This window comes from Littorina saxatilis, linkage group LG2 (assembly GCF_037325665.1).
Source record: "Littorina saxatilis isolate snail1 linkage group LG2, US_GU_Lsax_2.0, whole genome shotgun sequence".
Taxonomy (NCBI): domain Eukaryota; kingdom Metazoa; phylum Mollusca; class Gastropoda; order Littorinimorpha; family Littorinidae; genus Littorina; species Littorina saxatilis.
The window spans coordinates 10,804,201-10,817,863 of NC_090246.1; the positions used below are offsets into that span (position 1 = coordinate 10,804,201).

The window sequence follows — 13,663 nt, forward strand, 5'->3', positions numbered from 1 at the left end:
TTACAGCCAGAGAAATCGCGTAACCCAAGACGCAACCGTAGGCAAAATGGCTGAACTGAGAAAAACGACATTGAAGATTGAACACCACAGAAACACTATTGAAACAGACACACAAGGACACAACTGTGTTATGAATGAACAGCTGAGTTTATTTGAATTGCAAACTACTTAGCCTTTAGCACGCCAGCAGAGAATTTATGCGTCCATCCTTTCTTTCTCTCTGTCAACCAGCATGGGGATACTGCCCCAGCGCTAAACGTGTATCAATGACCCGATTCTCGTTTGTATTTGCATGCGAGAATAACGGTATTTTTAACGGTAACTTACTTGAGCCAGAACGAGACTTATTTCCTTCCGTTATCTCGTCGATTTGTTGGTTTCCTCGAAGTTTTCTGCTTTTGTTTTTACATCGATACAGTACTTTGGTGCTTCGACAAGCAAGATGGAGGATGATGAGTTTGAAACTTTCGTTTGAGTTGTTTTTTGACAACAAATCGTACGTGGAATCTGAACGATTTACTGAGGAAGCTCTTCGCAATGAACTGTGTACCGCGGTGAAGAAAATGACACAGTTCGTCAAGACAGTGACGGAATTTACGAAAGTGCAGATTGATACAAACAGTTGCTGATCCAGTTTCGTTCGGGAAATGGCAGGCCCAGGAAACATTACCGATAATCTGACTGATGTTGGATACTTTCTCCTGTTTTTGTTTTTTTTGCGTAGCAAATGCTCAACTTGCTTGTCGAGGAGATACTGCACAGAAACTGACTCAAATTCAGCGCAAAGCAAGCCAGTGCCGAGACGTAAAAAGTGTGCTGCATGGCGTGTTCGGAAATGGCGACTTGTGGATCTGCGTGGAGATCAAAGCTTTCCTCTGTATCGGAAACACCGACAGAATCCAAACTTTGGCCTAGTACCAGCGGAACTACTTGTTGTTGCTAACCGAGCTAATAAACACATTGTCCTCTTTCTTATTTCGAGCCATTGTTATCGTATCAAAGGTTGTTTCTCAAGGAAAAATTCGCTTTCGGTTGTCACCGATCGTTTGATGTGTAACCAGGATGTTGTAAAACCGAGTGAACTTCGGGTGTTCCCGTCATGGCCGAGAGTCTCTTCGGTAGTTTCCGTATGCAAAATTCGTAAGCTGAGCATGCGCACCCACAAAGTAAACTGGTTCCCGATTTCGGTTTATGAAACGAACCAATGGATGTCGAGTACCTTCCAAATAAGGACATTTCCGTTCGATTACGATTGCTGCCTTTGCAACGGACAAGTGGCTGAGTGAATGGAACATTCATCAAAACACTGATGTCATGTTATAGGTCAAGAGCTGCTGCGCAGTTTCGTATGTCGTGAATGCACTGTTTTGCTGAGGACAAAGCCGTAACTAGCCTTTGAAATGAGACATTTTTTGGCGGGGGAATATCGACTACAGAAGACAATCAATGCCACACATGTTCACATTTTGTCTTTATTGACAGATAAATAGGACACTTTTGACAAAAACACCGACACACATGGATGATAGGTATGTTATGGAAACATAATCTGCTAAAATACCCAAAACAGTGTTTTGAACGATTTGGTCAATTTTGCACTGGCCCACCTGCCCTTAACCATGGTCAAAAGTAAGCACTGCAATTTACAATTCCTAGCATTTATATTGTTGATAGATCTGTTCTTGGGCAGAATGTTGCGACAAGACTGTCTCAGCTATTAGTAGGGCGGGTAAGCTCTACAATGCACCGTACCTAGCATAAATATTTTTGATAGATCCGTTCCTGGGCTGAATATTGCGACGTGATTGTCTCATCTCGTAGGTGGGGAAGCCACCATCCTCCGGCTCTGAGGGCTCCGACATGACGGTGGTGTTGGTCTGCGATCTCTTCATCTCTTCTGCAAAACACAGTGAATAACCATATCAACCTGTAACAATTACATACAAATAACATACTTCCAGAATCACACTGCACTCACAATTGACAACGTTGTCAACACATAACTTCATAAGTAATATGGCAAGAACTCAAAAAGAGACTTACTGTTACTACCATTGAGTGTGAAGTTTATTAAACATCTTGGAAGAATGGGGGGTGGGGGGGGGGGGGGGGGGGGGGAGAAAGGGGGAACAAAAAGGGGGGGAAAACACACACACACACACACACACAAAACCAAACACATAAACACACACAGAAACACATGTGTGTGTGTGTGTGTGGTTTTGTTTCTGTGTGTGTTTCTGTGTTTGGTTTTGTGTGTGTGTGTGTGTGGGCGTGTGTGTGTGAGTGAGTGTGTGTGTGCGTGCGTGCGTGTGTTCCCCCTCCCTTTTTTCCCCTCCTTTCTCCCCCCCCCCCCCCCCCCCCCCCCCCACCCCTCCCCCCCCCCCCCCCCCCCCCCCCCATATGAATGTGTATTACTTTTAGTCTGTATGCCTGTGCCCTTGACATCATCCAACCACTTCTCTCCCCTTTCATTCATTTCCGTTCCTAGAGTTCCTTCTCCTTTTTGCGTGTTTCCCCTCCATTTTCTTTCAAACCTTGTTCGTTCCGTACGTGTCGCGTCTGCTTTTTGTTGTCTTTTGTGTTCTTGTTTTTCCTGATGAAGCTTCCAGAAGCGAAAATTCGTTATCGTCTTGTGTCGTCTTTGTATCGGTGAGTACAGTAATCCTTTGTTTTTTAACTTCGTTCAACTTACCACAGTCACTTCGATGTTTAGATTTGTCAGCCTTCCAGACAAGAAATGACACACACCTCATAAGCAATATGGCAAGGACTTACTGTCAGCCTTCCAGGCAAGAAATGATACACATCTCATAAGCAATATGGCAGGGACTTACTGTCAGCCTTCCAGACAAGAAATGATACACACCTCATAAGCAATATGGCAAGGACTTACTGTCAGCCTTCCAGACAAGAAATGATACACACCTCATAAGCAATATGGCAAGGACTTACTGTCAGCCTTCCAGACAAGAAATGATACAGAGGGATGGAATTGGGGTAGAAATGTATCAGCTTACTGAGGGGAGGGTTCAGGAAGGGGACCCCTGAAGCCAAAAAATTCCCATAATTTGAACATCAAAAATGGGCCATTTTATATGTTTACAGAAAAAGTGAACTTATTCGGATACACTGTGGAACCCCCCCCCCCCCCCCCCCCCTCCCCCCCCCCCCCCCTATTTAACTCCCTCCCTTTTCAGACTTTCTGTTCATAACCTCTGTAAATGTATCCCCATTTTAAGACCTGATTCTCTCTCAGATTTGTGGAAGTCTTAAAAAGGGGGTTCCACTGTATATTAGAATTCCAGCACAGGATAAATGTTGAGTTCCCTCAACAAAAATCATTATTAAAAAACTCTATCATCAAATCCAAGATCATTTTATCAAAACGCTAACCAAGGGGTGATAACTCACTGTCAGCATTCCTGAGGCGTGTGAAGAAACAGAGAAGAGAGATGATGACGAGGATGACGATGACTCCAGTCAGTGCGATGATCACCAAGAACCACCACTCTGTGTGGAATGGCTTGGCCACCTGTGCCACAGCTGCAAAACAACATTAAACATTCATGAATTTCTCTCAAAAGGTAAATAACACAGAGGGGATTCAGCAGTCACATATTAGTTGAAACCCGGCCGAAAAAAAAAAAATGTGTGTAGATCAATATTATTACCGTATATACTTTTGCATCGTTGTCCAGTTCATGCTGTAAGGGCAACGCTATATAAATGTGCTATTATTACTATTACTATGGATCGGGTGGCAATCACGTTATACGTTAGTGTAAAGTCATCATCGACTGCAAAAAGGTAACTCTTGTGCATATTCAATATTCATCTATGCCCCCCCCCCCCCCCCCCACTAGTCTGCTTCTTCCACCAGAATTTAACAGTAGACCAGACTCTGAGAGAGAGAGAGAGAGAGAGAGAGAGAGAGAGAGAGAGAGAGAGAGAGAGAGAGAGAGAGAGAGAGAGAGAGAGAGAGAGGAACAGACAAACAGACAAACAGAAAATCCAAAGAGAGAGAGAGAGAGAGGGACAGAGAGGAATGAACTGAACTGAAATTTATTTTACAAGTATTAAGATTTAAGGTTAGGCCTTTTCTTACAATCTGTCCCTGAGGCGCATAAACACACAATAAAAAAAAAATACAAACTAGGAAGAAAAATAAGATGATGATGATGATGATGATGATGACGCAGATGATGCATTAAGCTCGTACATAATCAATGTAGTAATTTACAAAATCAAATGCATAATATGAACACCAATGCGCGAGCCTTCAAGCAAGTAACAATGGAACATAATATGACCAAAACATATTTGGTACAAAATATAAAATGCACAATATCTTTGTCGTTATATCAACTGTGAAAAATCAAAGCGCATTAAATTACCCAGATATGAAGTGGGTTTTAACACATTTCTAAAAACAGTTTAATGACTTCAACTGCTTGAACAATGAAGGATGATTGATGGCAGTGAGTTCCAAACTGATGTGCCTGAAAATGCAAGACTGGTCTTATAAAGGTGGGATCATGCAATTGGTGGGATCAATACAATACAATACAATACAATACAATAATCTTTATTCATCTTTAAAAGAGAAATTACAAGCTTGACTGTGTGTCTGTAAAATCAATCAATTAATCAATCAATCAACCATGCATATAGTAACATTCAAGTTGACAGATCCATATCTGCCGGTAGCTCTCTTAAATAATGATGTAATGTAAATTGGCACTTTTCTGTAGTACAGTTTATGCACGAAAATGGCTTTTTTTTTAACTTAAGATGCTTCTCCAGTGGAATAAAGTTTTTTTAACTTCATTACTGTTGAGGCATTTTCCTTTATGATGAGTTTAGCGACGATAGAGGGAATCTAGCAAAACAGAGAGAGAGAGAGAGAAAGAGAGAGAGAGAGAAAGAGAGAGAGAGAGACACAGATAGACAGAGAGAGAGAGAGAGAGAGAGAGACACAGATAGACAGAGACAGAGAGAGAGAAAGGCACAGACACACAGACTTAGAAAAAAAAACTGCAGACAAAAAACTGACCCAAACTTGGAGTAACAAATCTGTCGGACGATACGCTTGGCTGACTGATGCCTTGGTTGTTGATGGCGATGATGCGAAAGCGGTACTCGGTGTTAGGGTTGAGGTTGTCGAGGGTCACCAGAGCTTTGGACTGACTGGTGATCTCCTGCTGCAGTGTCACAAACCTCGCTTCATCTGCACGCAGTGATCAAAATCAAATCAAAAATCAAATTAACTCTATAATCTCAAATCTGATCAATTACATTGGCAGCGCATAAACATGAAGACAAACAGAACATTACAACATTGTTAACATTAAAATAAATCTTATGACTAATATGATTCTTATATAACCAAAATTCAAGTGATAAAGCCAAAAAAAAAAATAGGTCTGTTTACGGTAACATAGGCCCAAATAATAGGGTCGGTAGGTCGGTATTTTTTTCTTTTTCTTTTTTTCCCCCCCAAAAAACCATATTTTTACGTTATTTTGCACAAAAAAAACCCAAAATTTTTTTTTCTTTTTTTTTCCCCCCAAATGCCAAGAAAAAGTCTAGGGTCGCGCAAAAAAAATAGGGTCGGTCGGGTTACCGTAAACAGACTATTTTTTTTTTTTTTGCCTAAACAAAACCTTGCACATTCTTCATTCACACACTGTCTGTGAAGGCCATGATTGCACTGGGTCTTTTACAAACAAGTATTTCATCGAAAAAACACGTACAATAGACGAATTCATAACATAACTCTTGTTGGGTTTGTATGGGTTGTGAAAGAGTGAATGCCCTTGCTTTTTACTTGGACAAACATTGGAGGTGCCAATTACAAGCAAGGGATGTGTTGGTAACATGTGGACAGGAGCACGTGTGAAGTTATTTGTCAGAGGAAAAAGCAAGGGTATTATTCACTCTTTGAGTCTTTCATTACCCACACAAACCCGACAGTTATTTGTCAGAGGAAAAAGCAAGGGTATTTATCACTCTTTGAGTCTTTCATTACCCACACAAACCCGACAGTTATTTGTCAGAGGAAAAAGCAAGGGTATTTATCACTCTTTGAGTCTTTCATTACCCACACAAACCCGACAGTTATTTGTCAGAGGAAAAAGCAAGGGTATTTATCACTCTTTGAGTCTTTCATTACCCACACAAACCCGACAGTTATTTGTCAGAGGAAAAAGCAAGGGTATTTATCACTCTTTGAGTCTTTCATTACCCACACAAACCCGACAGAGTTATTTCAACTAAACATCTATTGTTAAGGTTTTTATTGATTTTTTTTCACCCCTGAAAAAAGACAACTAATGATTCACACATGGCGATAGTACTAATTAAGGCTTTCAATTAATCAAAAGTACCAAATCTTTACCAAAACTTAGTACCAGTAGGTGAAGGAGAAAGCATCTCATCTGTATAGGAAGAACAGTGGCAACTGCGATGAAATGTCACCCTTGGGACCAGAAAAAAGTATCGCTACATTGCAGGTGGCCTGTCATGGCGGGTATATTTTGGTTAACATGATAGAGAAAGGGAGAGCAGAAGATGCCCTTTACTGGGAGGTGTCCTCAAATTGCAGGTACCACTGCAAAAGTCACGACACTGACCTTGCTTCTGGCTCTGGATGAAGTATCCATAGACGGGGGAGTCCCCCGAGGTGCCGTCCACCCACTGGAGGAGCAGTGACCGGTCCTGCTGGTTGACCGACGGCCGACTGGGGGCAGCTGGGGAGCCTGCAATACCACACAGTCAAACTTTGCACATTTTTCACAGAATAAAAATGGCTAAGAACTGAGAGATGGTGAATATGCTGGTGGAAACAATGCAAGGGAGACTATATTTCACTCCCAAACTTTCTATGCACCCTGCATTCTCTTTCCACCCTTTTGCCAGTGGAAACTTACATTACCTGATCTGGCCACAACTCTATCCTTCCCATCCACACAGATTACCGTAAGGATCTGTTTGATTCCAACAAAACCCAAGTCAGATTAGTTCTAATTCCATCCCCATGTTGATGTTGAAAGGATATTTGCCTCTGTCTTGGAAATGGCTTCCCTGTAACACCTGTTCTTCCCTTGCTTAGTCCTGTGGTCCTGAGATGACAAAATCCTCTCTTGCTCCCTCCCCCCGCCCTATGGAGGTGTTGAATTTCACCTGTAACTTATGTTCTTACCTGGCTGTGGTCCTGCCAAACCAAAATCCTCACTGGCCTCCCCCCCCCCCCTTCCTACACATGTTGGATTTTTACTTGTGACACCTATCTGGAGTCCTGTCAGTCTGGAGGCGTCGGATGGATTTTACCCGTAACCGCTGTTCTTACCTAGATGGGGTACTGTCATGATAGAGATGCTAGATGTGACATGAAACATATGCTTTTTTACCTCGCTAGGGTCCTGTCACTCTGAAAATGCTAGTTGGTACCAGTGAAACCCGGCTGTTCTTACCTGGCTGGGGTCCAGTGGTGACAAAATCCTCGCTGGCGTCGCCGCGCCCTATGGAGGTGTTTGCGGACACGCGGAACTTGTAGCGCACCTCCTCCTCCAGCCCGGTCACCACCACCCTCGTCTCGTTCTCACGCAACACTCGCTTCGGGGGCAGTACGCCGACTGGAACGGAAAGGAGAGGTTTTCATTTCATTTACTCTAGTGCCCCAATGTTGGGAAATTCGGGTCGCTTCCTCCCAGTGGAAAGCTAGCAACAAGAGTAGCGCTACCCAGGTGTGTGCGTTGTTTAAGGTGTAATCAACCACATGCACTTCAATCAATATGAGGCTTATATCGCGCGTATTCCGTGGGTACAGTTCTAAGCGCAGTGATTTTTTATTTTTTTTAATTTTTTTTTTAATGCAATTTATATCGCGCACATATTCAAGGCGCAGGGATTTATTTATGCCGTGTGAGATGGAATTTTTTTACACAATCCCACATCACGCATTCACATCGGCCAGCAGATCGCAGCCATTTCGGCGCATATCCTACTTTTCACGGCCCATTATTCCAAGTCACACGGGTATTTTGGTGGACATTTTTATCTATGCCTATATATATACAATTTTGCCAGAAAGACCATTTTGTCAATCGTGGGATCTTTAACGTGCACACCCCAATGTAGTGTACACGAAGGGATCTCGGTTTTTCGTCTCATCCGAAAGACTAGCACTTGAACCCACCACCTAGGTTAGGAAAGGGGGGAGAAAATTGCTAACGCCCTGACCCAGGGTCGAACTCGCAACCTCTCGCTTCCGAGGCAAGTGCGTTTACCACTCGGCCACCCAGACCACAAGATTTTTTTAGATCTTCCCATCGTACAGCTGAACACATTAAATAATAAAACACTTTGAAACATATATAATTTTTGTATGGATGAAAAACTGATGGCCAGAAGACCTACATGTCAAAACTATCGGGCAGGCGACCAGCTGGGGGTCAGATCACGGCGTCAGATTAAAAATGTCTGCATCAATGACCACAGACCGAGGCCTGGGAACAACACGATAAGTGTAGAGATTTTGTTTTATTGTGCATAGAGAACAACCACTAACATTGCTTTCCATTCCAATGACCACAGACCGATGCCTCGGAACAACACTACTGTAGAGATTTTTTTTTATTGTTCATAAAGAACAACTACTCACATTGCTTTCCATTCCTGATGGGGAAGTACTCCATCTCGTAAAGCAGGATCTTGCCGTTGGGCTGTACGGGCGGCAGGAAGGTCACGGTGATTTGTCGCAGCGTGATATTGGTGAACTGCAGGGGGCCCGGAGCGGTGGGCACTGTGGGAAATCAGATTTAGATTCATTAGATTTTACGCTCTCAACATTTCCATCAAATACACAGAAACGGAAGATTACATTTTTGAAACTTTTAATTCAGCACAAAACAACACATTCACAAGAGCCTTGACCTATTGTTGTTAACTGTTTATTTTCAGCTTAATCAAAAAACAAGAATTGTAGATTATTGGGACTTTTAATTATTGACAAAACAAAACGTTAAATGTATTAGTACGTTGACCAAGTGGTATTTTAAGTTTGTTTGTTTGTTAGTTTGTTTGCTTAAGCCCAGCCGACCACGAAGGGCCATATCAGGGCGGTGCTGCTTTGACATATAACGTGCGCCACACACAAGACAGAAGTCGCAGCACAGGCTTCATGTCTCACCCAGTCACATTATTCTGACACCGGACCAACCAGTCCTAGCACTAACCCCATAATGCCAGACGCCAGGCGGAGCAGCCACTAGATTGCCAATTTTAAAGTCTCAGGTATGACCCGGCTGGGGTTCGAACCCACGACCTCCCGATCACGGGGCGGACGCCTTACCACTAGGCCAACAGTGGCGGTGGTCTTTTAAGTAAACAGACAGACAGACACTAATGATACAAATAACGAACTGATCAAACCTACAGGGCTGGTGACAAGCATGCTTTACTAGTGTACACAACACATTGTCTAGAACTAAAACAGAAAAACAATGGTGACTGCACTTTCTTTTCTTTCTTTATTTGGTTTTTGACGTCGTTTTCAACCACAAAGGTTATATCGCGACGGGGAAAGGGGGAGAGATGGGATAGAGCCACTTGTTAATTGTTTCTTGTTCACAAAAGCACTAATCAAAAAATTGCTCCAGGGGCTTGCAACGTAGTACAATATATTACCTTACTGGGAGAATGCAAGTTTCCAGTACAAAGGACTTAACATTTCTTACATACTGCTTGACTAAAACCTTTACAAACATTGACTATATTCTATACAAGAAACACTTAACAAGGGTAAAAGGAGAAACAGAATCCGTTAGTCGCATCGGGTAAATTCTTCCCCCTAACCCGCGGGGGTCGGTGAATTCTTCCCCCTAACCCGTGGGGGTCGGTGACTGCACGTTAAAGCGAGAAATAAAAAGAAGAAAAAAAATACTGTACTCACCTATTAACAAAAACAACAAAGTCACAATTTGGTAACTTTTTTGTCCTAGTTAATATGTAAGTACAGTATGTTTTTTTTTGTCTTTTTATGAAGAACTAAAAACTGCTGAAAACTAACTGACCCCCTTCAGACGTCCTTGCGATGACGAGACCGCTACGGGGTCCCTCGCCCGCCAGGTTGTAGGCTTGCACGGAGATGAAATAGAAGGTGAAGGTCTCCAGTCCCTCGAGCAGGAAGTGCGTCTCTGCTGATATCCGCTGCTCCTCCACTTCGTTGCCGCTGTTGTTTTTGTAAAATAAAACCTGCACACAGACAAAGGACAGCTCAGTATTCAATACAAGTTTATTGTCTGAATGCAGAACAAACAGAAATGTGTCATTCGTTATTGTATGTTCTTGCATAGATTACAAATTATGTGATGATGATTTCTGCTGGTGTTTTGTTTCATTGTTGCTGGTGTTTTTGTAAAACTGAACATTTCTTTTTCTTTATTTGGTGTTCAACGTCGTTTTCAACCATTCAAGGTTATATCGCGACGGGGAAAGGGGGGAGATGGGATAGACCCACTTGTCAATTGTTTCTTGTTTACAAAAGCACTAATCAAAAATTTGCTCCAGGGGCTTGCAACGTAGTACAATATATTACCTTACTGAGAGAATGCAAGTTTCCAGTACAAAGGACTTAACATTTCTTACATATACTGCTTGACTAAAATCTTTACAAAAATAGACTATATTCTATACAAGAAACACTTAACAAGGGTAAAAGGAGAAACAGAATCCGTTAGTCGCCTCTTACGACATGCTGGGGAGCATCGGGTAAATTCTTCCCCCTAACCCGCGGGGGGTAAAACTGAACATACACACACACACGTCAGTATTACATATATATGTATGATGCTTAATTTTGTGTATACGTTTGTCACAGCGCTTTTGCTTTCATAATGATGCACTATTCTCACACTGTTTTATCCCTTGGCAAAAATCTTTTTAAGCATGCACGCCAAACTCTTAGCTCAGCTAACAGGAAAGATTCTAGATCTCAATTTGCATGTTAAAATTTGTATACGCGACATCTATCTTTTACATATATGGGGCAAACATGGCAGATAGGCAATGACATATATATATATATTCCCCATTTTGACAAAAATGTGTAGTATAGAAAAGAGAACAGGTAGGTCACAGGATTTCTTCTTGTCGATCACTCAGATGGAAACGCCGAATCTCCGCGCAAATGTTGCGCTGTAGGTCGTCCAGACTGCCATAGAGCTTCCCTTGCACCGTGGTCGCCTCCGCCGGTCACAGGATTTGAAAGGGAGGAGGATTTGGAACATTTTCAGTACGTACCTCAAATGTACCTCAAACATACCAAATCTATACCTCCTGCAGTATAAAATAGGTATACTGCATTTGGGTAAGTCAAGGCAGATAATAAGGAAAACAGCATATATACCTTGTACCCAGAGAGTCCACCGTTCTGTGTTTCCGGGGGTGGAGCTACCCACGTCACTTCAATGGAGGAGGAGCTCTTGTTGGCGGCCTGTACGTTGCTGGGACTGGCAGTGGGTGCTGGCAACAACAGGGTTTGTAGTTATATTGATTCGATGGTGTGATATATAAGTGATTCAAGAATGGGTAATAGTACACGCACATGTACATTTGAGCATGTGCGGGAGCAGACAAATGCACATGCCCGCACACACACGCATGCACGCACTCTCACAAACACACCCTCTCCGTGTATCTCTCTCTCTCCTTGTTGTTTCCTTTACTTGTTTATTTTTTAGTCATTTTAGACTAAGTCCCTCTTTAGGGTGAGGGCCGGATGTAAAAAAGCAGATCACTGCTTACTCTATTACCCTCGTCAAATAAAGAATTGTTCTTGTTCTCTCTTTTATGCCCTCCCCCCACACCTCCCCCCCCCCCCTCCCTCTGCTCCTCAACTTGGGACCAAGCCTGTCGTGTACAGACTACTATGGCCAGGTAAGAGTGTGAATAGTTAATTCAATGCATATCACTATGTGCATAAAGCTGCAAAGCTGTTTACATGAAATCTCATACCAAAGAAAATTAATCTTTGCACTTGTCACATACAGCAATTTGTTTTTGATATTTTTATCAAACTGAAGGTAGCTATGCAGCAGAAAGTCCAATAAAAACAACAACAACTGGATTTATCAAAACTGTGACATGCTGAAAATCATTTAAACTTGTAGAATTTTTTAAAGATAAATCTGCAAACTCGAAATGTAAATAATTTCAATTTCAATTCATAGTCCTGACCCTGCTATTTCTTTTCTGTTCATTTTTAGAAATACTCTGCTACATGCAGTTAAGAAATCTAAACACTCTCTGAATTACTTATCTTAAATACAAAGAAAGTATGGCTTAAACGTTAATACATTTGCAACAGGAACTGTATACAACAAATACGATTTGAACAAATGGTACAAACACCACATCACATTCAGACAAAATTAAGTGGGTGAATTTGAAGCAAGTGGGTGAAACAATTCAGCAATCTTAACACCACCACAAATAACACCAAATGATTACATCTTACATTGATGTCTTTCTGCAGGATAGATGTATATGATACATGTATATAAAAACATCAATTTTGCAACAATTTCCACTTCACAGCCAAAAGCTAGTAAAACATGCGTGATACTCAACTGCACAGAAGATGGATGTTATTTTCCTATTGTTCAAGTGACCCAGGAAACTGATATCTTTATATATTTATAGATTAGCAACCTATCATTATTGTTTTACCTTCCTCACTTACATGAGTGACCTGTGAGGAAGAAGCTTTTTCAACCAGTCATTATTCCTAACCTACATCGTGACCTGATTTTTTCAGCAACCCACGCCGATTCTCACCTGCCTCTCCTACATAGATGGTGGCAGGGGTGCTGGGAGGCCCCCTTCCCTTGATGTTCATGGCCAGGACTTGAACCTCGTAGGTCTGCGAGATAACCAGGTTTGGCAGGAGCACAGAGTTGGTGTCGAACTCCACCGGCTCCTCCTGAAAGTCTTGCTGCTGCACCTGCCGGAACTGCACCACGTAACTTAGCAACTGGCCGTTCCACGTGTCCTCCGCCGGCGTCTGTGAGGAGTAGCAGAGCTTGTTACACGCTGTGTTTTATTGTTGGTTTCTCTCAGATTTTATTGTCTAAATATCTGTGGGGGCAGCAGAGATTTGTGGTTAGCTACAAGCTGTGTTTTACTCTATGTTTCATTGAGAAATGTTTGTGTCTACACATCTGAGGGGGTAGCAGGATTTTCTGGTATGTTTTGTGACTAGTTATAAGCTGTTTCGTACTGTTTGTTTCACTGACAGACCTGTGCACACTCACACCGCTCATCAGTAGTAATCAAACCAAATTTCAGTAGTTTTTAAAATGTTTCAGTAGTAAGCTGTAACAACAGTTCAAGACATAATTTTGCTCACAAAGCACACAAACTGAAACACTATGACGCAGTAGAATGGGAATTACTATTTATTAACAAGCCAAGGTGAAACATCAACACTGTTGTAACATTTGTTCTGAAAATGTCTTTGGTCTCGTCATTTGGACGCTGGACGAACTAAGTCTAAGAACAAAGACTCAATGCTGAGAACACGCGCGCTTCCGGTAAATCGGAAAACATCTTTTCAACGCAACGGCCAACTAATTGGTCAAAACATCTTAAAACAGAAAAA

General features: G+C 42.1%; 1 protein-coding gene across 1 annotated transcript in view; it reads right to left on the reverse strand.

Moving 5' to 3' along the window:
- Nucleotides 1-13,663, reverse strand: part of LOC138958179 (protein sidekick-like) — a 68,923-nt gene that overhangs the window by 8,469 nt on the left and 46,791 nt on the right. Inside the window, exons 25-33 of the mRNA XM_070329262.1 lie at nucleotides 12,841-13,066; nucleotides 11,411-11,526; nucleotides 10,077-10,257; nucleotides 8,666-8,806; nucleotides 7,476-7,637; nucleotides 6,636-6,761; nucleotides 5,057-5,230; nucleotides 3,415-3,546; nucleotides 1,753-1,897 (exon numbers count right to left, since the gene is read on the reverse strand). Coding sequence (XP_070185363.1) covers nucleotides 1,753-1,897; nucleotides 3,415-3,546; nucleotides 5,057-5,230; nucleotides 6,636-6,761; nucleotides 7,476-7,637; nucleotides 8,666-8,806; nucleotides 10,077-10,257; nucleotides 11,411-11,526; nucleotides 12,841-13,066 — 1,403 coding nt within the window. The remainder of the gene's footprint in view (nucleotides 1-1,752; nucleotides 1,898-3,414; nucleotides 3,547-5,056; nucleotides 5,231-6,635; nucleotides 6,762-7,475; nucleotides 7,638-8,665; nucleotides 8,807-10,076; nucleotides 10,258-11,410; nucleotides 11,527-12,840; nucleotides 13,067-13,663) is intronic.